Raw genomic sequence first — 23,578 nt, forward strand, 5'->3', positions numbered from 1 at the left:
TGCTTATAACCATGTCACCATCCCCTTGGTGATTCTTTAAATTGTTCTCTTGATGTCCATTTTTCATCTACTGATCCTCGGTTTAGCTTATTCTCAGTTTCCTAATACCTTGAGGTATGTCATTATGTTGTTTGTTGAGTTCTTTCTGGGTGTTCGTGTAGTGAGTTTTTTATTTTTAAAACTATCTATCTATCTATTTATTTATGTGGAGGCTGTATATGAGGGGTTATATGCCTGTCAGGGCATATGTGTGGAGGTCAGAGGACATCTCGGAGGAGTTAGTTCTCTCCTCCCCTCATGTGGGTCCCAAGAATCTTAGTTTATTAGGCTTGGTGGCAATACCCTTACCTTCTAAGCCATCTTGCTGACCCTGTTTCTGTTTAAGTACTGATAACTATAAACTTAGAACTAAGTTTCCATAAACTTAGAAACTGGTTCTCTAGCTTTTGATTCTAGTTTTGTGATCCAAATAAATTGCAATAAATTATTTCCAGCTTTTGTGATTGTTAAAATTTGCTTTATGGCCTAAAAATGTAATCTTTTTGGGGGACCATTCTACAGGCTGCATGAAATGTGTATTCTACAGCTGTTAGATGAACTATTCTGTAGATATCTGTAAGTTCATTTGCTGGTTTTTTGTTGATTTTTTTCAATTTGGATGAGCTGTCTAGATAAATGTAGAGTGCTGAAGTTACCTGTTTGTCCAGTAGTATTTATTTTATGAAATTGATTGTACCAGTGGATAATGTACATGTACTCATTTGTAGTCATTAAAATCCTGATGGATTGTTTTCTTTATTAATATGCAGTGATCTTTTTGTACATATGTGCTTATGTCTGTATATATACACATGTTTGTGGGGGGGGGTCACAAGTATGTGCAGGTGTTTTGGTATTTATTTACTTCCAGGACTTGAAATATATTATTCTGTGTTTTCCTGGCTAATTATTTTTTGTTTTTGTTTTTGTTCTGGGTTTTGTTTTGTATTTGTTTTGTTTTGTTTTTTGACACAAGATCTCGCTATGTAGATCAGGCTGGATTCAAACTCTACCTCTCAATGCTAGGATTAAAGACGTGTACCTCCATGCCCAGCAGAGTATGAATTTACTATGCCCATTGAGCCTTCACTTGAAAGCGTTTATCTAACATACCAGTCTCCATCTCTGCCCTTCAGGACAGCTGTGTGAGATTTCTTTCTTTTCAGACATCTCCTTTAAAAAAAACAAAAAAAAAAAAAAAAAAAAAACAAACCCTGTTTGGAGACAGCAGATTCTTCTGTATTGCTTTAGAGAACTGCCTTGTGACCTCTGTAGCCACCGCCCTGTGAGTGGTCAGTTCCTACAAAGGAGGCCCTCCTGTGTCAGACTGTATGCTGTCTCAAGACATCTCAAGTTGGGTAGATTAACCCTGGAGCGACATTAAACAAGGAGCAGGAGGTAACAGAAGAGCTAACCTTGACTGTTGCTCGTCTCCCAAGCTAGGTTGAGCACTGGAGAAACAAAAAGTAAAGCTTTTGGAACCTTGGGTTTGATTATGGAAACTAATAAAGGATTATCTAAGCCCAGCTTCATAAACTGAGTCATAACCTCATATGAGGGTCACATAACTGAACACAGAGGCTATGAAAGAGTCGGCAGCAGTAAAGGACTTTAAATGCATAGTGGTCAAAATTTCATTTCAGAGCAAACAGGAGCAATCCCGAGTTTCTGACGGTGCTTACTGTGGCACTGGGCAGTTTTACTTCGGCCTTGGTTCGAAACACCCATCATGCTCACTTCACTGTGCGTGGTGTTGTGCCACACAAGACCAGTCTGTATCAGGAACTGCGGTGTTCTAGTTTTCCCTCCGGTAGAGTCACAAAGGACTTCCTTAATATTGTCCTACTGTCAGGGCCCGAAAGAAGGCGCGGATGACAAGCCCAACACCTGGGGTTTGACCCCTGGACCCACGTGGTGGGAGGAGAAGAAACAACCCCACGCTGTCCTCTCACCACGTGTGTACAACAGCACATGTGCCCCGCTCCACAATAGAATAAATAAGCCAGCGGCGGGGGCGCACGCCTTTAGTCCCAGCACTCGGGAGGCAGAGGCAGGAGGATCTCTGTGAGTTCGAGGCCAGCCTGGTCTACAGAGCGAGATCCAGGAAAGGTGCAGAACTACATAGAGAAACCCTGTCTTGAAAAACCAAAAAAATAAATAAATAAATAAATAAAATAAAATTTAAAATAAATAAATACAATTTGAAGACATCAGTCAACTCTGAAAAATGTTAAGGATGTTCTGAGTCCTAGAATGTCAGCTATTCAGCCAGGGTTTAGTTGTTTACATGAAAAAAATATGCACATACATGTCATTAGTGTGCAAATTTGCTTAAACATAAAAATAAATTTAGTAAGTGATAATAAATTCAACTTTTTATGTTTAAAGATTGCTATTTTATGGTACCTTTGAGCAAAGAATTAAATATAGGAAAATTGGGTCTGAAGAGATGGCTCAGTAGTCAAGAGCACATACTGCCCCTCCAGAGGACCTGATTCAATTCCCAGCACCCACACGGCAGCTCAAAACCGTCTGTCACTCCAGTTCCAGGGATCGGATGCCCTCTTCTGCCCTCCACAGGCACCAGGCACACATGTGGTGCACACATGTGTACACATGCAAACAATCCATCATACACATACAATAACTTTTTAAATTAATAAATATGGGGAAATTAGAAGTCAAAAGACCAGAATGGCTGTTGAAAGAAGTTAGCTGAGATGTGTAGAGTCTGAGAGTGTGCAGGCAATTTTTATTTTAAAAATGTTTAAAGACTAGGAAAAGATTTTGGGACCCGGACTAAGGCAGTGCAGTAGAAATAAAGAGGAAAAGCAGTAGATGTTGGATGTGGAGTCTGGGTGGAAGAGGGAGAGTCAGTCCTGGATTCCAGCAAGGTTTCTGACTTCAGGCCTGGATAGTGGTGACGTATGACTCAGCTAAGGACACAGGAAGAATATTTAGCTCTGAGCCTAAGGATTATCACTTTTTTTCTTTTCTTTTCTTTTTTTGAGACAAGGTCCTACCATGTAACCCTTAGTGGCCTCAAAATCACAGAGATCAGCCTGCCCATGTCTCCTGGGTGCTGGGATAGAAGGCTTGTGCCATCCCACCCAGCAATCATCCCTCCCTGCTCATTCCTACCACCCCAGTCTCAGTGAGAATAAACTGGCAGTTGGACCTTTGCTGTTAGGAACTACAGACTGGGAATTTTTTCGTAAGCATTTTCAACCAAAACTAAACCAGTGAGGTCTCCATTACAGTTAACTGTAGCACTTGTAAAAGCCTACAACTACCTTTGGAGATTGGATTAAGTTGGACCACATAGGAAAATTTAAATTGACTGTTTCTAGTCATACCAAATAGCAATTCATTAGTTCCAGGTGGGCAGGGATAGAGTAGGGAGTGGTGATTTGGATCCTAGCCATTGTTTGGGAAGTGCTGGGTGGGTAAAAGCATGGTATTTTACCAAGCCCTGGCATTTTTTTCAAGGGGGGGGGCTGTGTTTTTCTTTTTCCTTGGTGTAGGAAATCATTTGCCAGATTGTATTATTTGTCACAATCTGCCATGGAACAGCTGCCAGGAACAAAACTATTCCAGTAGTTCTCACTTCTCTGTCACCACCACACAGACAAGCATCCGGTTTTCTGTTTAACTTTTGAGTTTTTTCCCAGTTTTACTCAGTGGTTTTGGCTTGATTGAAAATGTTCTTGTAATGAGATATTTCTGGGCTTAGTTGTGGCACTGTAATTGAGTTTTCTGAGCTTAGTGTGTTTGCTTTAGTCAACACTAACTGGCAGCAGTTTGTAGTTTGAATTCCTGGGTGTCTTGAATTCTTCCTAAATACTAAATTGATGCTTTCTCTTGGAGACCATGTATGTTGGTATATGTCAACAAGGCACACGTTTATTGGAGACCATGTATGTTGGCATATGTCAACAAGGCACATGTTTATTGGAGACCATGTATGTTGGCATATGTCAACAAGGCACATGTTTATTATCCTTCCAAACTGTGCTTTTTAACCTGGCTTCTTTAGGTGCAGCCTTCCAATGAAGCATGAAGACTGGTGGACTAGAGTAGGTGGGTCCTTGGAGATGTTTCTGCATAAGAGGCTGTTAGTGTTAGTGTTAGACGAGGATCGATCCTTTGAAACACAAGGCAGTTGAAGGCTGGTGTGTTCAGATTAGTTGCATTCTGAATCACAGTTACTTCACAGTCCAAACAATCCGTGTTTATTCATGGCTTATGGCCACACATAATCAGTAGTACTGACTCATTAGTTTCCAATTTGTTTCTCTTTAGACTTTTTTTCTTCAAGGATTTCCAGCTTTTTGATGAGACAGCAAATCTCTCCTATGGACACAGTGGAACAGCTACTAGCAGGAGAGTGTTGGTTTGCTGTGGGTCTTACCTGGTCCATTCTCTGGGACAGTCATGAGGGGCTGTAAAACAGGACTCCGTCTGTGTCCTGGGCCCTGCTTTTCAGACTGAGAACAGATGGCAACCAGACAACAGAGGGAAGAGGGTTATTCCCTGTAATCCTTTGGGATTTTGTATTAATGATGTGTGACAGAACTTCTCCTCGGGAGACACACACACATCTACTCACCTCTGATAGAACATCCATGACAGACCAAAGTACGGACACCACCGAGGTCCAACTTGGTTTTCTAATGAGTTTGATTTTTATCAACTCCTGATTTTACCTACAGGAGTATGGGGAAGGGGTTACTCACAGCAGCAGAAATGATTCAAAGATAGCTGCATCACCAAGGCTCACACCAGCATGGACGACAGCCTGACGAAGGCTGGGAACCTGGAACGCACTGCACAGCTTGAAGGCAGCTCAGCAGGTTGGAGAGTGTCCTTTCTAAGTGACTAGTCTAAACCTCCTCCGGGCAGCTGGTCTGGTTTCAGAGTTTTCCTAGAGTCTTCCTTATAGCTCAGCTTTTATTGTTTACTCTGGCAGGGAGGGGCCTCGTAATTCTGTTCTGTTTGGGGGCGGGGAGCACATGACACACAGACAAGTCGAGGACACTGACAACTGTTACACAATTCAGTAGGGAAAAAGTCATCTAAAAGAAAAGAAATAAGCCTACAGGCCTGCTCACAATTATACAAGGCTTGCTTGTTTGGCATTCACAGTGATGACAGATTTAAACACTTTTGCAGATACTGAATAAGGTCAGCATTTATTTCCCAAGACAACTTTGTCACCACTTCAGGGACATCTGCATCAGAGTCGTTTTGTCTAGTTTAAGGTACACCTAATTCGATTAGTCATAAAACAGTCAACTTATAAAAACAAGTATTAAGGCAAATATTAAGAAAAAGAGATTCCCCCCCCCACCAGCTGTCTTCATTATGATGAAATGGAACAGCTTCTGTGCTGATGTATTGAAAAATCATATGCCAAAAAGTATATTCTGCAGACTTTTTCCTCCTTGACTTGTATGTTAAGATGCTGTCTGATTGCTCTTTTTTGGGGAAGGTGCAGTGGGGGTAGGCTGCTCCTGATTCATCTGCCTCTGCCTCCTGAGTTCTTGAATTATAGGCATATGCTACTACACTCAACACAAAATTACCCTTTTTTCACAGCAAGGTAATACATAAACCAAAAATACTTCATTTTTGAGACATGGTCTCACTATATAGCCCAATTAACTTCTAACTTATAGCAGTCCTCCTGCTTCCAAGTGTTAGGATTGCAAGCATGTACCACCATACCTTACTTAAAAATACTTTTGTCTATAATAATGTATTGATCTATTTTTTCCCGTTGATTTGCTTAGCTAACTCTTGGCTCTTGTAAGAGTGAGCACCATTTAACCAGGCACAGTGCACCCACTTGCAATCTCAGCACTTAGGTGGTGAAGACAGCAGGATCAGAGTTAAAGGAGACCCCGACTCAAAATAAGTGAACGTTGTCAAGTATTTGAAGAGTGTTGTTTTCTCTTTTTTCCTTTTCTTGTTCTAGGGGGCCCAGGCTGCCCTCTGAGCTGTGATCCTCATGTGCAGCCTTCTGAGCACTGGGATTATAGGCATGCACCGCCACGCCTGGTTGCTGCCACTTTTTTCATAACCTCCCTCTCCTGCATGCTCCCCACCACACAACTGTATATGCATTCACTTTCTTTTTGTTTAATTTTCTTTATTATTTTTTAATTGTTATTTTATGAGCATTGGTGTTCTGTCTGCATATATGTTCTTGTGAGAGTGTCGGGTCCCCTGAAACTGAGGTTACAGACAGCTGTGAGCTGCCATGTGGGTGTTGGAAATTGAACCTGGGTCCTCTGGAAGAGTAGTCAGTGCTCTTAACCACAGAGCTATCTCTCCAGCCCTGTGTTCACTTTCTTTTCCTTACTGCAAAAATGCTGTTTTTTCAGCTCTTGGGGTTTTTAGCCCCTTTACCATCTTGATAACCTTGCACTTAGCACATTTTAGTTTTTACTTTTTAGCTACTCTTAGAATATGATACTCTAGCCCTTGTGCGGTACCCATAATATGTGTTATAGGACAGATCTCTTTGACTTATTGTTTGCAGTACTGCTGTTGCATCTAGGCTCCTGTGCACGCTACGCAAGCATTCTATCACTGAACTGTACTTCCGACTCGAAGATAGACCTAAGTTTATTTCAGACACTGTGGACTAGAATATCCGTTAAGTGGCTCTTCAAACAAGTGAAGCTCTGTTTTTGCAGCACTCTTGAACAATAAAGATTCCTTAGGTACACAGATATTTCTACTTGTTAACTCGTTAAACAGTTGCATAACAACTACAAATTCAGTTCTTCATGTATAAAGTGCTACTAATAGTAGTTCATACTGGATAGGGTTGTTTTGAAAGCAGAAATAATGTGTACAAAATTCCTAGTCAATAGTAAGCATTCATAAACATTAATTACCGTTATTACTCTCTTTAAAATTTTATTACATCTTTATTTATCTTGTAGCTGTAGAGGTGTGAATGCTTGTATGAATTAGTTCATGTCGGAGGACACCTTGTAGGAGTTGATTCTCTACTCCTGCTTTCTGGGTCCCAGGGATAGAACTCAGGTTATCGGGGTTGGTAGCAAGGCACCTTTCCCCACTGAACCATCTTTTGGTCCTGGTTTCTTTTTTTGAGACAAGCTGGCCCCAAATTTGCTCTGAAGCTAAGGATGACCTTTATCTTTCTGCTTTTGACCCCCTCCTTCTGCTTCTGGATTGCTGAGCCCCATGTGCCTCCACACCTAGGTTTATACAGTGTTGAAAACTGAACCTATGGCTTTGTGCATCCTGAGTAAGCACTGTACGACTGAGCTACATCCCTAGCCGCCAGCAGTAGTTTTCATTGTAATTCATTTGAATTATTGGGATGGTAATCAGAAATAACACTATTCTGAGGCAGGCAGTGCTGTTGTACACCTTTAATCCCAGCATTCGGGAGGCAGGGGAAGGTGGGTCTCTGTGAGTTCAAGGCCAGCATGGTCTACAGAGTGAGTTCCAGGATAGCCAGGGCTATACAGAGAAACTCTGTCTCAAAAAAAAAAAAAAACAAAAAAGAAAGAAAGAAAGAAAGAAAGAAAGAAAGAAAGAAAGAAAGAAAGAAAGAAAGAAAGAAAGAAAGAGAGAGAAAGAAAGAAAAGAAAGAAAAAAGAAAAAAATCATTCTTCAATGATTATTAGTTTATTCTTCAGCTGAGAAGCGAGAAAGGTGATTTATTGTACACAAGTTACACTTGGCCACAGTGAGAACAGAACTGTTAGTGCAGAATGCCACAGGTCCAGGGCAGAGGACCAGCCGGACTGTCTTGGGTGTAAAGTAGACAGTCAAGTCTCTGGTGGTCTCTGAGCCGGTGGTGATGTTCCAGATCACGGGGACTCGTGACTGATAGCAGCACACAGTCACGACTTGTCCCAGCATCCCGTCCTTCAGTCCCTCACTCTGCCCCTGCAGCCTTTGTGGGACACAAGCTAAGCTTCTTACACCTCTGCCTCATCTTTCCTCTCTTGACTTGAGCCTGGGCGTTCGCTCTCGTGCCGCAGGAGTTTCGAGGAAGGTGGTGCTAAGACTCTTCAGTGATTTATTCATTTATCATTTTTTGCTTAATTTGCTGGTAGAGAATGAATGTAGAACTTTTCTTTTGGAGTGGGGGTTGGTTTCGAAACAGGATTTCTTTATAGCCCTGGCCAGCCTGGTCTACAGATCGAGTTCCTGGTCTACTCACTCTGTAGACCAGGCTGACTTTGAACTCTGAGATCCACCTGCCCCTGCCTCCTGAGTGCTGGGATTAAAGGCATCCACCATCACTGTCCAGCTGAATGTAGAACTTTACACATGCTCAGCACTTGCCATACCACTGAGCTACATCCCTAGGACCTCATTCACCAATTATTAAATGCCTAGTGTATACTAGTCACTGATCGCAGGAATGGGCCTCACTTTTCCTATCCATAAAAAGAGGCCTGTAATGGTATTTGCTCCACCCATAACCTTGGGCTATATGGCCCAAAGGAGGCAGTACTTCCTGCTGTTGTATGTGACCTCTGAGAAAGAGCAAAGAGAAGGTTGAGACAAGTCTGCTCCTGGCAGCACTGATTTACTTCAGAGAGGAGGATGGGCACCAAAGACACTCCTGGATTTTATCTTCTTCTTAGCAAGAATAGCCATTTGGGCAAGAAACTGCTCTTGCCTGGACTGCTAATAATATTTTATATAAACTGGACATGCATGACTCATATGAAAATGACCACTGAGTTTGCCAAAACAAGATAAAATGGTCCTTCAGGTTCCTCAGCTTTGCAGAGGAGACTGTCAGACATTCTACAGGACACAGGAAAAAGTGACTGAGAGACTAGCCCTATTGGCTGAAGATGGATGCCCCAACGTTACAGAGGAACTTTGGATGACTGTCCAGGCAGGCAGCTGTCTCTCATTTCCAGATTTTTGGAAGTTGCTAATATATTCTTCCTGTTTACTTAGGTAATATTATATTCTTCTGAGGTCTTTGATGTAGTTGAAGTCTAGATAGTTATAATTTTCCTTGGTTATGATAAAAGCTAAATTAGATATGAAACTTTAGACTCACAAATATAGGATAGATAATAAAATATTTTCTTTAATTTTGCCAAATACAAATAGACTAGATACTATAGACCAGACTGGCTTCAAACTCACAGAGATCCACCTGCCTCAGCTACCCGAGTGCTGGGATTAAAGGTATGCGCCAGCACTGCCTAGCTTTGATAACTGTTTTATTATATGTAATATTACTATGTTAAAGTTAAAACTTTCCTTTTTGATTAGAAAGAAAAGGGGAAGTGCTGTGGGATGTCTTTCCTTATGCTGTGAATATGTGTTGCTCTGAATGATTGATAAATAAAGCTGTTTGGCCTATGGCAAGGCAGCTTAGAGGCAGGTGGGAAATCCAAGAGAGAGACACAGGAAGGAGAGGCAGGGAGGAGATGCCATCCCGCCATCCAGGGAGCAGCATGTAATGGCACACAGATAAAGCCATGGAAAATGTAGCAATACATAGATTAGTAGTTATGGGTTAATTTAAGATATAATAGCTAGCTAGCAAGAGGCCTGCCATAGACTACATAATTTTTAAGATAAGCCTCTGTGTGTTTAGTTGGGACCAAGCAGCTGCTGGATGCGGGTGGGAGAGATTCATCCCAACTGCAGGGCCCAGGCAGGACTGGAGAAATCTTCCAGCTACAGAGACCAATACTGTTAATAATAACAATACTGTTTATATGATGTTGCTACAAGATTAAATGGGTTCTTTGTATATGCTTCAAACTATATTGTAATTGTTCACTACCTAGAATGTGAATTAGCAAAGAATGAGGTATTAATTTAGATTTATCTTTACTTTATGTATCAGAGTGTTTTGCCTGCCTGGTGTGTGTGTGTGTGTGTGTGTGTGTGTGTGTGTGTGTGTGTGTGTGTGTGTGTGTGTGTGTGTGTGTAGTGAACTCCTGGTGTCTGTGGAGGTCAAAAGAGGCATCAGATCCTCTCTGATACAGCCATGTGGGTACTGGTAACCAAACTCAGGTCCTCTGCAAGTGTAGTAAGTGCTTTAACTATCGAGCCATCTCTCTTGCCCCTGATGTTTTATAAAGATTATTTCTACCAGGCTGTGGTACAAACCTTTAATTCTAGCACTTGGGAAGTAGAGGCAGGTGGATCTCTGTGTGTTCTAGGTCAGCCAGGGCTACACAGAGAAACTTAAAAAAAATTGTTTCCAGTCATAGAAATAGACAGTGTAATAGTTTTCATAATTTTAAGACTGTCCTTTAAGATCTGGTGCCAGAAGTATCTCAGAACTGCCCATTAAGGTTCACAAGGGGGCAGCAGAGATTACAGATCCTGCCCCAGCACAATTCCATTAGGACAACCCCATTTATTTTACTATTTTTTTCTGTTCAAACGAGATTTGAACATACTGTGTGGTTTGTATGTTTCTAAGTTGTGATATGCTTGTCTTTAATGATTTATGTGAGTCGTTATGTTTTGTGATGTTTACTTTCCTCTCTTCATTTGACAGACAGATGTGCTGGTCCTGAGCTGCGATCTAATAACAGATGTTGCCTTACATGAGGTTGTGGACCTGTTCAGAGCTTATGATGCATCACTTGCCATGTTAATGAGAAAAGGACAAGATAGCATAGAACCAGTTCCAGGTCAGAAAGGGAAAAAAAAAACAGGTAAGGTAGATTAGAGTTGATTTTATAATTATTATTGTTGTTCCCCCTTTCATATAAGAAACATTTATTGGGAACCCACTATGCACAATAGATACTGTGCTGGGGGTTCATGACATAAAATCAAGATAGTCTCTGATGCTTAAATGTTTATACTATTAATTAAGTTCTGTTACATCTTTTTGTATATGGGAAGGATTACATTCTATTTAAGTCTCAGATAATTGAATACATGGCACCTGTCTCTTGATATCTGTGAGGAATTGGCTCTAGGACGCATGGATGAAAGCACACATACATATCCACACACTATCACAGCTCTCTATACTCATCCCTGTATACAAAATGGTATAGTGTTTACTTATAACCTGTGTACATTTTGAGTATACTTTTTTAAGAGAGGGTCTAACTATGAAGTTCTACCTGTCTTGCTACAATAGCCTATGAGTGGCCTAGAGCTTGCTGTGTAGACCAGGCTGGCCTGGAACTCACAGAGATCCGCCTGCCTCTCGAGTGCTGTGATTAAAGGTGTGAGCCGCCACGCCTTGGTGTTTTTTATATCTTAGCTTTAGGAATTATCTGTTGATTTCCTACTCAGGAACTTAAAGATGTAGGTCTGTTTTACCATACCCTCTGCTCCTGTTTTTAAACACCATACAGCTTCCTAATGTGGCTACTGGAATCATATTATTAACTAGATATTTAATGGTTATATTACTATGATTATATGTAGTAGTCACAGCTGAGTCTTGTATATTTTTCTTTCTTGTTCTTATTTTCCCAAATACTGTTTTGTTGTATTGCGTGCTTGTTTTCTTTGTGTTTATTGCTAATCCAACCCCAGCCCCAGCTGTGTGAATGTCCTGAACTACATTTTAGCATATTGGGTAATCCTTCAGTTCAAATTATCTCCTTTTTCTTATTGAGACAGTCTCACTAAATGAGTCTCATTGAAGCCCTAGCTGGAACTCTCAATGCAGAACAGTCTGGACTCTTACAGATATCCACCATCTGTGCCTTCCAATGCTGAGATTAAAGGATACACCATATTGAGCCTCCTTTTTCCACCAGTGGTGCTAGGAATCAAACCCAGGGCCCAATTTATTAAATTCTCCCAAGTCTTTTTGTCACATCTTTTTTTGTTTTGTTTTGTTTGTTTTTTGTTTTTCAAGACAAGGTTTCTCTGTGTAGCCTTGGCTGTTCTGGAACTCGCTCTGTAAACCAGGTTGCCCTCGAACTCACAGAGATCTGCCTGCCTCTACTCCCGAGTGCTGGGATCAAAGGTGTGTGCTACCACCTCCCAGTTTGGATATTTTCAATATCTCCAAAAGGAATAAAAATCCTCAAAAGCCTGTCCACAGCTGTGTTAAATGTAACACGTCCGCCTAAGGCTCCTAGGTGCGGCTTTTCCTTTTTGTAAGTTGTTTGCCACTGCTGCAGCCCTGTTTTGAGTTTCTTTCTTTCCCTTCTTTCCTTTCTTTCCTTCTTTCTTTTTTTAATTATTTTGCGGGGCATAGTGGCTCACGCCTTTAGTCTCAGCACTCAGAGGGTGAGGCAGCAGATCTCTGAGTTCAAGGCCAGCTGGTCTATCTAGAGAGACCTTGTTTCCAAAACAAAAGCAAAAACAAAAAAGGACACAAACTCTTTGAAATCCCTTATTTGGATTATTGGTGTCCATTGCCTGCAGAAAACTGTCCTGGCATCTCATCTCCCAGGATTTTACACTAATGTTCCCTTTCAGAGCTCTTCTTTTGTCTGTCTGTCTGTTTGCTTGTTGAGTACCAGCTTCTTATCTTTTCTGAATCTCTCTCTTTTTTTTTCCCATTGGGTTGGTTTGGGTGTTTTGAATCCGGATGTTCTTATGTAGTATGGGCTGTGGCCTTAAACTCAAGGTCCTTCTGCCTTGGCCTCCCAGGTAGAAAGATTACAAGGATGTGATGCCATGCCCATCTCTGAAGGGTCTTTTCCTTAGAAGTGCCATGGCTTAATTTGATGCTATGGGTTAATCCACATACGTTTTGCCTGCATGTATGTCTGTGCACCATGTGTCCCCAAAGAGATCATGGGAGAGCTTCAGATCCCCTGGGACTGGAATTATAGATGGTGGTTAGCCTCTGTGGATGATGAGAATTGAAGCAGAGTTCCTGCAAGAGCAGCCAGCGTTCTTACCCACTGAGCCATCTCTCCAGCTCTATACGGTCTTTATTCAGATGGCAACTGTTAAAGTTTGGGACAGAATAGGGCCTTCCTTGGCTGCTTTGGCGTTTGTGATCTCAGTTTCTCTGGTGGCCCACCTCTTTTCTTTGCTTCTGCTTCACTTCCATCCAAGGCTTTGACTCTTTCTCTTTATTTTACTTTGCGTTTGTTTGTTTGTTTGTTTGTTTGTTTGTTTGTTTATTGGGCAGGGTCTCTGTAACTCTGGCTGTCCTGGAACTCACTCTGTAGACCAGGCTGGCCTGGAACTCACAGAGATCCTCCTGGCTCTGCTTTGCTTTTGTTCCTTACTTTACTTCTCTATCGCTGATGGCTGTAGTTTCTGCTCTTGTTCCCCCACCTCCTTTTGCTGTGTCCTTCAGATTTAGCACTGCTCAGTATGTTTCCCTCCTTCTTGTAAGAAGCCTCAAGCATTGCTTCAGTATCAATATCATCTGCCCTTTTCTCTGGATTCAGAGTCCAGGATGCTCTCCATTGCAACAGGCTTTCAGGTGCCTTGTACTGATATTCTGGAAGACACTGTTGGTCTGCTCTGACCCATAACTATCATTGTTAACTCAGAGCCCACCCTCCACTTCAGGACTGAGGAAGGTATCGAGGGGCTCAGCTGTGAGAGCTGGCTTTCTCCTTTAGTTTAGTTAGTCACCACAACTTGTCTGCCATCAGCAGGTTCTTACGAAAGCAGAAGCTACCAGGTGTGTGGAGCCATAAACTTGGGACATGTCACTTCAGCTATCCTCCTTTAGTCAAAGCTAGTTACTGCCTCAAGGTGGTGGCACACCTTTAATGCCAGCCCTTGGGAGGCAGAAAAAAGCTAGTTGCTAAGCCAGCCCAAGGATTGTAAAGTATTGGGAACTAACCATATCTCTGATGGTAGAAGCTGTACATTTGTGACCTTTCAAAATCTGCGGTATAGACTATTAGTCTGGGTTTAGTTTTGTTTTGGGTTTAGTTTTCAAGATGGGTTTCTCTGTATAGCCCTGGCTATCTAGAACTTCCTCTGTAGACCAGGCTGACCTCAAACTCAGAGATCCATCTGCCTCTGCCTGCCAAGTGCTGGGATTAAAGGTGTACACCCATCACCACCTGGCCAACTATTAGTCTGGTTTTTAAATATGGTTTTCTGTTGTTTGGGACAGTGTCTCACCATGTAGTCTGGCTACCCTGGAAATTGCTGTGTAGGTTGGGCTGGCCTTGAACTTGCTGCAGCTCCCTAGTCTGTCTCTCCCTACTGGCATTATTACCCGCCTTTGCCCATTGCTCCTGCCTATGTAGTTTTGATTTGTTCTTAATTTGTGTAGCACGTTTATGTTTGTGTAATGAGTAAATATCCCTGTCATTTATCCTGTCTCTGTCTGGCTTTGGCATCAGGATCATGCTGAATGAGTTAGAATTCTGAACTCCAAATGACCTTTTTTATAGAGTAGGAGTAGAGTACAGATTTACTGATGGAGTAGTGATGAATGGAGATGTGAACAACTGTAGAAGAGATAGAAAAGTCAATCAGAGAAGTAAAAATCAAGTAGAAAAAAGTAGGACTATTTGAATATGACCGTTTTTTAAAAATGAAAGTTCCTAATGCATTCGCTCCCTTAACCTTGTTTGTGTGGTCTTTCTGCATCAGGTAAACATTCCAAAGTCGCTAGTTCTCCCCCCCCCCCCCAATTTGCTTTGGTAAAGCAGGAGTGTCCATAACCTCTATTCAGTGTTGACAGTTACTATGGCAGCCACAAAGAAACAATACAAGGAGGAAGGCCCAAGAAGGAAAGCCATGTGGCAACATAGCCAAAAATTGCCTGGCTGGAAATTATGGCTCCCAGGACAGTCAAGTGATTCAGGGTTTTTGTGAGTCTAAGAACTTGAGTATGTTAAACACTCCAAATTAGATCCAGAAATACCATCTCTCTATTCCTCTTTTAAATTGATAGCTCATAATTAAACCTTTACAAACTTTACTATAGTCTCAAATTGTCATATGATAGGTGAATTGATATATTTTAGAGTTGTGTATGACACTTGGGATTATTTTCAAGATTTAGCTTCTTTTTTTTTTTTTCTGGAGCTGAGGACCGAACCCAGGGTCTTGCACTTACTAGGCAAGCACTCTACCACTGAGCCAAATCCCCAACCCCTAAAATTTAGCTTCTATTGACCATATTTGATTTTCCTTTTTTGGATTTCACTAATTTTGGTTTCGGGGGGGAAAAAATTGTAATTTTTTCCTCATTTACATTCAAACACTGCATATGATGAGATGACCAGCTACCGTGTCATTGATGATGACTTGAGGGCTTCAGTCACCAAACTAAAGGTCACACAGTTACACTGCTGTAGACGTACAGGCAACAGTGAAGCATGCCAGGCATAGTAGTACTCAGCTGTGCTCCCACCTCGCCAGAGGCTGAGGCAGGACAGTCATGAGTTCAAGTCCAGCCTGAGTTACATATTGAGACCTGTCTCAAAAGAAAGGTAGGAGGATGCAGACATATATGCATGTATGTGTGTGCCAGATAACTTGTGCGTGTGTACATGTGTAAAGGCCAGACAGAGGTTAACATTGGGTGTCCTCCTCTCCTTCCCCCCCTTTTTTTAAAGACATGGTCTCTCACTGAATCTGGAACTTGCTATTTCAGCTAGATTGGGATCTGTTTGTCTTTGCCTCTACACCCCATCCTGGGGTTAGAGGCACACGCTGCCACCCCCAGTTTTTATGTGGATACTGAGGATTCAGACTCAGGTTCTCATGCTTGCTTAACAAGCACTTTATACATTGAGCGCCGAGAATGTATTTTGGGTTTTTTTTGTAGCGGGGGCGTGTTAGTTTGTTTGTTTTTTGTTTTTTCCTTGAGACAAGGTTTCTCTGTGTAGTTCAGGCTGGCCTGGAACTTGCTCTGGAGACCAGGCTGGCCTCTAACTCAGAGATCCGCCCATCTCTGCCTCCTGAGTGCTGGGAATACAGGCATGCACCACCACCGCCCTAACTTAAATTTTTGTTTGTTTGTTTGTTTTTTGTTTTCTTCAAGACAAGATCTCACTATGTAGCTCTGGCTGTCCAGGAACTCACTGTAGACCAGGCTACCTTCGAACTCACAGAGATCCACCTGCCTCTGCTTCCCGATTGTTGAAATTAAAGGCATGTGCCACTATACCTGACAACTTAAATTATTTTTATTTTTTGTTTTGTTGTTGTTGTTGTTTTTTTAAGACAGAGTTTCTCTGTGTAACCCTGGCCATCCTGGAATTCAATCTGTAGAACAGGTTAGCCTTGAACTCATCTGCCTCTGCCTCCTGAGTGCTGGGAATAAAGACATGCACTACTGCCACCGGAAAGCAATTTATTTTAATAGGTTGGCCAATAATACTATTATAAATTCTTTACATATATTAACTCATTTAATCCTCATAACAAACCTATGTATTTAAATACCATCGATCCCATTTAACTGAAGAATAAAGAGGTTAATTAATGTACAAGTAAGTAACTATGCTGATACTTATACCCTAGTGGATAGCTTTAGAAGCTCAGTTCTTATTTGTTACATTATGCTACTTCTGTGTATACTTGTTTTTAGATAAACACACTGGCAAGGTGGTGGTGTCGTGTGCCTATAATTCCAACACTCAGAGGCAGAGGCAGGGGGATATCTGTGGATCTGAGGTCAACTGGTCTAAAGATCAAATTCTAGGACAGTCCGGACTACACAGAAAAATTCTGTGTAGTATAATTGCTAGTGTGAATATTTGTATGTTTGTGCATGTGTGTGTTAAATGTGTTCCTGTATTGAATACACCTGTATTTGGTGGCCAGAGGTCAATGTTAAACCTCTTCCACAATCATTTTCCACTTTTTTTTTTTGTTTGTTTGTTTTTGTTTTATCTCTTGTTGAACCTGGAGCTCTCTGATCCAGCTAGAGTTGCTGGCCAACAAGCCCCAGGGATCCTCCTGTATCTGCCTCCCCGGCTCTGGAACTACAAGTGAATACCACCATATCTGACGTCCACCAGGACGCTAGGGCTCACCCGGTCCTCATGCTTGTGCAGGAAGAACTTCACTCTCTTAGCCGTCTCCCCAGCCAAGTAGCACATACTATTGTCTAACAGCGAGCTAGATGTTACAAGAAATACAACACAGTAATAAACCAACCTTTGAGGGATTTATATTGTGATTGGGGAAAAGAAATATACCATAGGAAGTTGCAATAAATTGGCAGCATATAATTGTCTACCATCGAACTCTCTATACCTAGTAAAATACACATTTTTTGTCAATGCCTTTATCATATATACAGTTGCATAGTAGATATGTAGTTAATTTTGATTAACTATGGATAATGTTAAATAATGGTATTCCCACTTTCACAGTGAACAGACCTAGCTTATCATGACCTAGATTATTTGCAAAGAGAGAATTCCTTGCTATACTTTCTGTGATATGTAGTAGATAAGGCATCTGCTGTTTGGATTGGACTGTATCCTGACTGGCTCACTTTTTGTCCTCCCTTCGATGCTGGCACTCAAACCTGAGACCTCGTGCATGCTAGGCAAGTGCTTCACCACTGAGTTGCTCCAGCCTCTTTCGTTTCCTAGGCTGGCCTTGAGTTTGAAGTTGCACCACCACTCTTACCTCTTAAATTTTTTGGTGGGGCCTGGGGGTGAGGGCGGGGTGGGAGGGTGGAAGTGGGTTGGTTTGTTGTTGTTGTTGTTGTTGTTGTTGTTGTTGTTTTGGTTTTTCGAGGCAGGGTCTCTCTGTATAGCCCTAGCTGTCTTGAACTCACTCTGTAGACCAGGCTGGCCTTGAAATCACAGAGATCCACCTACCTCTCCTGAGATTAAAGGTGTGAGCCACCACTGCCTGGCTTAACTTTATATTTTTGAAATAATTTCATGTTTATGGAGTGGTTTAAAATATAGCAATTTACCAAAATGGCACAAAGAACTTTACCTAGATTTTCTGGGTTGGTTTTTTCTTTTTTTCATTTTTATTTATTTATTTATTTATTTATTTATTTATTTATTTATTTATTTTTCTATTATCAGCTTGACACAGTATAAATTCTTATTCTAAGAGTGAAATGTTTCATTGAGGCTTGCCCAGTAATTGAGTAAACCAAAACTTATTATAAGCCACAGTCATCCTAGGGTCCCCCCTGCTATATAGCCTCCCTGGTTCTGTGGGTTGCAGTCTGATTGTTCTTTGCTTTATATCTAGAATCCACTTTGAGTGAGTACATACCATGTTTGTCCTTCTGGGTTTGGGTTACCTCACTCAGGATATTTTCTAGTTCCATCCATTTGCCTGCAAATTTCATGCTGTCATTGTTTTTCTCTGCTGAGTAGTACTCCATTATGTATATGTACCACATTTTCTTAATCCGTTCTTCAGTTGACGGGCATCTAGGTTGTTTCAGGTTCTGTGTATTACAAATAGTGTTGCTATGAACATAGCTGAGCATGTATCTTTGTGGTATGTTTGAGCATTCCTTGGGTATATGCCCAAGAGTGGTATGGCTGGGTCTTGAGGTAGATCAATTCCCAATTTTCTGAGAAACCGCCATACTGATTTCCACAGTGGTTATATAAGCTTGCATTTCCACCAACAGTGGAGGAGTGTTCCCTTTGCTCCGTATCCTCTCCAACATTGACTGTCATTAGTGTTTTTGATCATTGCCATTCTGACAGGTGTAAGGTGGTATCTCAGAGTTGTTTTGATTTGCATTTCTCTGATGATTAAGGATGTTAAGCATTTCTTTAAATGTCTTTCATCCATTTGAGACTCTTCTTTTGAGAATTCTCTGTTTAGCTCTTTAGCCCATTTTTTAAACTGGATTGTTCAGTATTTTGATGTCTAGTTTCTTGAGTTCTTTATATACTTTGGAGATCAGTCATCTGTCAGATATGGGGTTGGTGAAGGTCTTTTCCCATTCTGTAGGCTGTTTTTTTCTTATTGACCGTGTCTTTTGCCCTACAAAAGCTTCTCAGTTTCAAGAGGTCCCATTTATTAATTGTTGTGCTCAGTGTCTGTGCTGCTGGTGTTATATTTGGGAAGTGATCTCCTGTGCCAATGCGTTCAAGAGTACTTCCTACTTTCTCTTCTATTAAGTTTAGTGTAACTGGATTTATGTTGAGGTCTTTGATCCACTTGGACTTGAGTTTTGTGCATGGTGACAGATATGGATCTATTTGTAATCTTTTACATATTGACATCCAGTTATGCCAGCACCATTTGTTGAAGATACTTCCTTTTTTCCATTTTATAGTTTTGGCTTCTTGGTCAAAAATCAGGTGTTCATATGTGCATGAATTAATGTCAGGGTCTTCAATTCGATTCCATTGGTCTGTATATCGGTTTTTATGCCAGTACCAAGCTGTTTTTATTACTATAGCTCTATAGTAGAGCTTGAGGACAGGGATGGTGATGCCTCCAGATGTTGCTTTATTATACGGGATTCTTTTAACTATCCTGGGTCTTTTGTTTTTCCATATGAAGTTGAGTATTTTTCTTTCCAAGTCTGTGAAGAATTGTGTTGGGATTTTGATGGGGATTGCATTGAATCTGTAGATTGCTTTTGGTAAGATTGCCATTTTTACTATGTTAATCCTACCTATCCATGAGCATGGGAGATCCTTCCATTTTCTGATATCTTCTTCAATTTCTTTCTTTAGAGACTTAAAGTTCTTATCAAACAGGTCCTTCACTTGTTTAGTTAGTGTTATCCCAAGGTATTTTATATTATTTGTGGCTATTTTAAAGGGTGATATTTCTCTGACTTCTTTCTCAGCCCTTTTATCATTTGTGTATAGGAGGGCTACTGATTTTTTTTAGTTGATCTTGTACCCTGCCACTTTAATGAAGGAGTTTATCAGCTGTAGGAGTTTCCTGGTAGAGTTTTTGGGGTCACTTATGTATACTATCATACCATCTGCAAATAGTGAAAGTTTGACTTCTTCCTTTCCAATTTTTATCCCTTTGATCTCCTTATGTTGTTTTATTACTCTAGCTAGAACTTCAAGTACTATATTGAATAAATATGGAGAGAGTGGACAGCCTTGTCTTGTTCCTGAATTTAGTGGAATCACTTTGAGTTTCTCTCCGTTTAATTTGATGGTGGCTGTTGGCTTGCTGTAAATTGCCTTTATTATGTTTAGGAATGTTCCTTGTATTCCTGATCTCTCTAAGACCTTTATCATGAAGGGGTGTTATATTTTGTCAAAGGCTTTTTCAGCATCTAATGAGATGATCATGTGGTTTTTTTTCTTTTAGTTTGTTTATATGATGTATTACATTGACAGATTTTTGTATGTTGAACCATCCTTGCATCCCTGGGATGAAACCTACTTGGTCATGGTGGATAATTTTTTTGATGTGTCCTTGGATTCAGTTTGCCAAAATTTTGTTGAGTATTTTTGCATCAATGTTCATGAGGGAGATTGGTCTGTAATTCTTTCTTTGTTGCATCTTTGTGTGGTTTGGGTATCAGGGTAATTGTAGCCTCATAGAAAGAGTTTGGTAGTGTTCCTTCTGTTTCTATGGTGTGGAACAATTTGAAGAGTATTGGAATTAGTTCTTCTTTGAAAATCTGGTAGAATTCTGCACTGAAACCGTCTGGTCCTGGGCTTTTTTTTGGTTGGGAGACTTTTGATGACTGTTTCTATTTCCTTAGGGGTTATTGGTCTATTTAAATAGTTTATCTGGTCTTGATTTAACTTTGGTATGTGTTATCTATTCAGAAAATTGTCCATTTCTTCCAGATTTTCCAATTTTGTGGAGTACAGGTTTTTGAAGTATGACCTGATGATTCTTTGGATTTCCTCGTTGTCTGTTGTTATGTCTCCCAAATCATTCTGTTTATTTGGGTGTTCTCTCTTTGCCTTTTGGTTATTTTGGCTAGGGGTTTGTCTATCTTGTTGATTTTTTTCAAAGAATCAACTCTTTGTTTCATTGATTCTTTGTATTGTTCTCTTGGTTTCTATTTCATTGATTTCAGCCCTCAATTTGATTATTTCCTGGTGTCTATTTCTCCTGGGTGAGTTTGTTTCTTTTTGTTCTAGGGCTTTCAGTTGTGCTGTTAATTCATTGAGATTTCTCCATCTTCTTTATGTGTGCATTTAGAGCCATGAATTTTCCCCTTAGCACTGCTTTCATAGTGTCCCATAAGTTTGGGTATGTTGTACTTTCATTTTCATTGAATTCTAGGAAATCTTTAATTTCTTTCTTTCTTTCTTTCTTCCTTGACCCATTGGTGTTTCAGGTGGGCACTATTCAGTTTCCATGAGATTATAGGCTTTCTATAATTTTTGTTGTTGTTGAAATCTAACTTTAAGGCATGGTGGTCGGATAAGATACAGGAGGTTATTCCAATGTTTTTGTATCTGTTGAGATTTACTTTGTAACCAAGCATGTGGTCAATTTTTGAGAAGGTTCCATGGGGTGCTGAGAAGAAGGTATATTCTTTTGTGTTAGGATGGAATGTTCTGTAGATATCTATTAAGTCCATTTGAGTCATAACATCTGTTAGGACCTTTATTTCTTTGTTAAGTTTCAGTCTGGTAGATCTGTCTTTTGGTGAGAGTGGTGTGTTGAAATCTCCCACTACTAATGTGTGGGGTTTGATGTGCAATTTAAGCTTTAGTAATGTTTCTTTTATAAAATGTGGGTGCCTTTATATTTGGGGAATAAATGTTCAGAACCGAGACTTCATCTTGGTGGATTTTTCCTGTGATAAATATGTAATGTCCATCCTGATCTCTTTCGATTGGTTTTAGTTTGAAGTCTATTTTATTAGATACTAGGATAACTACACCAGCTTGCTTCTTAGGTCCATTTGATTGGAAAGCCTTTTCCCAGCCTTTTACTCAGAGGTAGTGTCTGTCTTTGAAGTTAAGGCATGTTTCTTGTATGCAGCAGAAGGATGGATCCTGTTTTCTTATCCATTCTGTTTGTCTGTGTCTTTTTATAGGTGAGTTGAGACCATTGATATTGGTGGATATTAATGACCAGTGATTGTTAATTCCTGTTTTGTTTTGTTTTGTTTTGTTTTGTCTTGTTTTGTTTTGTGGTAGTGTTGCGTTTTCCTTCTTTGGTATTTGTTGTTGTGGGATTATCTATTGCTTGAATTTTCATGGGTGTGTTTAGCTTCTTTAGGTTGGATTTTTCCTTCTAGTGCTTTCTGTAGGGCTGGATTTGTGGATAGGTATTGCTTAAATCTGGCTTTATCATGGAATATTTTTGTTTACTCTGTCTATGGTGATTGAGAGTTTTGCTGGGTATAAAAGTCTGGGTTGGCATCCATGATCTCTTAGTGTCTGCATAACATTTGTCCATGATCTTCTAGCTTTCGTAGTCTCTATTGAGAAGTCTGGTGTTATTCTGATGGGTCTGCTTTTATATGGCACTTGGTTTTTTTCCTTTGCGGCTCTTAATATTTTTTCTTTGTTCTGTGTGTTTAGTGTTTTGATGATTATGTGGCGAGGGGACTTTCTTTTTTTTTCTTTTTCTTTTTTTTTTTTTTTTTTTTTTTTTTTTGATCCAGCCTATTCGGTGTTCTGTAAGCTTCTTGTATCTTCATAGGTATTTCTTTCTTTAGGTTAGGAAAGTTTTCTTCTATGATTTTGTTGAATATATTTTCTGTGCCTTTGAGTTGGTATTCTTCTCCTTCTTCTATCCCTATTATTCTTTAGGTTTGATCTTTTCATGGTGTCCCAAATTTCTTGGACGTTTGTGTTACAACTTTTTTTTCTTTAGTGTTTTCTTTGACTCTATTGTGTCTTCAACATCAGAGATTCTCTGCTTCATCTCTTGCATTCGGTTGGTTATGCTTGCTCCTGTAGTTCCTGTTCATTTAGTCAGAATTTCTATTTCCAGCATTCCCTCAGTTTGTGTTTTCTTTATTGTCTCAATTTCAATTTTCAATTCTTGAACTGTTTGCTTCATCTGTTTAATTACTTTTTCTTGGTTTTCTTTGACTTCTTCTAATTTTTGTTTGTTTTTTCTTCCATTTCTTTAAGGGAATTTTTTATTTCCTCTTTAAGAGAATTCTTTATTTCTTCTTTAAGGGCCTCTATCATCTTCTTAAAGTCATTTTTAGGATTGATTTCTTCTGTTTCTTCTGCCTTGGTATGTTCAGTTCTTGCAGGTGTAGAATCGCTAGGTTCTGATGTTGTCATATAGGTCTTTATGTTGTTGCCTGTATTTTTGCACTGGCGTCTACTCATCTCTTCCTCTGCTCGGTGTAGGTGGTGTCTGTGTCTGAAGGTAGCTCTCTTGTTCTAATTGTTTGTCTTGGTCCACTCGGAGTTTTTGGTTAAATCGGTGCTGTTAGGCTCTGTTTCTTCGGGAGCAGCTTAGTCCAGTCAGTGTTAGTGGGTTCTGTCTCAGGGATCATTTGGTGATCAGTTGGTGCAGGGTGTACTTATGGTTCCAGTGGTTGTTAGGTTCATAGGGGTTGGGTTTTGTTTCATTTTGTTTTGTTTTGGTGGAGGAGCAGGGAAAGGTAGCTGTCTGGTCCCTGGGACTCTGATGGGTAGGGCCTAGAGACCTGATCTGCCCGTCCGGAGATGGGGGCTTACCTGTTCCCAGTTGGTGAGGGTAGGCATATAATCCTGGTGATCTGGTTCGATGGTTGGGTGGTGCCTTC

General features: G+C 40.5%; 1 protein-coding gene across 3 annotated transcripts in view; it reads left to right on the forward strand.

Annotated features, from left to right (window-relative positions):
• Positions 1–23,578, forward strand: part of Eif2b3 (eukaryotic translation initiation factor 2B subunit gamma) — a 77,336-nt gene that overhangs the window by 15,557 nt on the left and 38,201 nt on the right. For all 3 annotated transcript variants that reach the window (XM_042271682.2, XM_042271681.2, XM_042271680.2), the window contains exon 4: positions 10,574–10,733. In XM_042271682.2, coding sequence (XP_042127616.1) covers positions 10,574–10,733 — 160 coding nt within the window. The remainder of the gene's footprint in view (positions 1–10,573; positions 10,734–23,578) is intronic.

The sequence above is a fragment of the Peromyscus maniculatus genome, chromosome 2, assembly GCF_049852395.1.
Source record: "Peromyscus maniculatus bairdii isolate BWxNUB_F1_BW_parent chromosome 2, HU_Pman_BW_mat_3.1, whole genome shotgun sequence".
In the NCBI taxonomy this organism is placed as follows: Eukaryota; Metazoa; Chordata; class Mammalia; order Rodentia; family Cricetidae; genus Peromyscus; species Peromyscus maniculatus.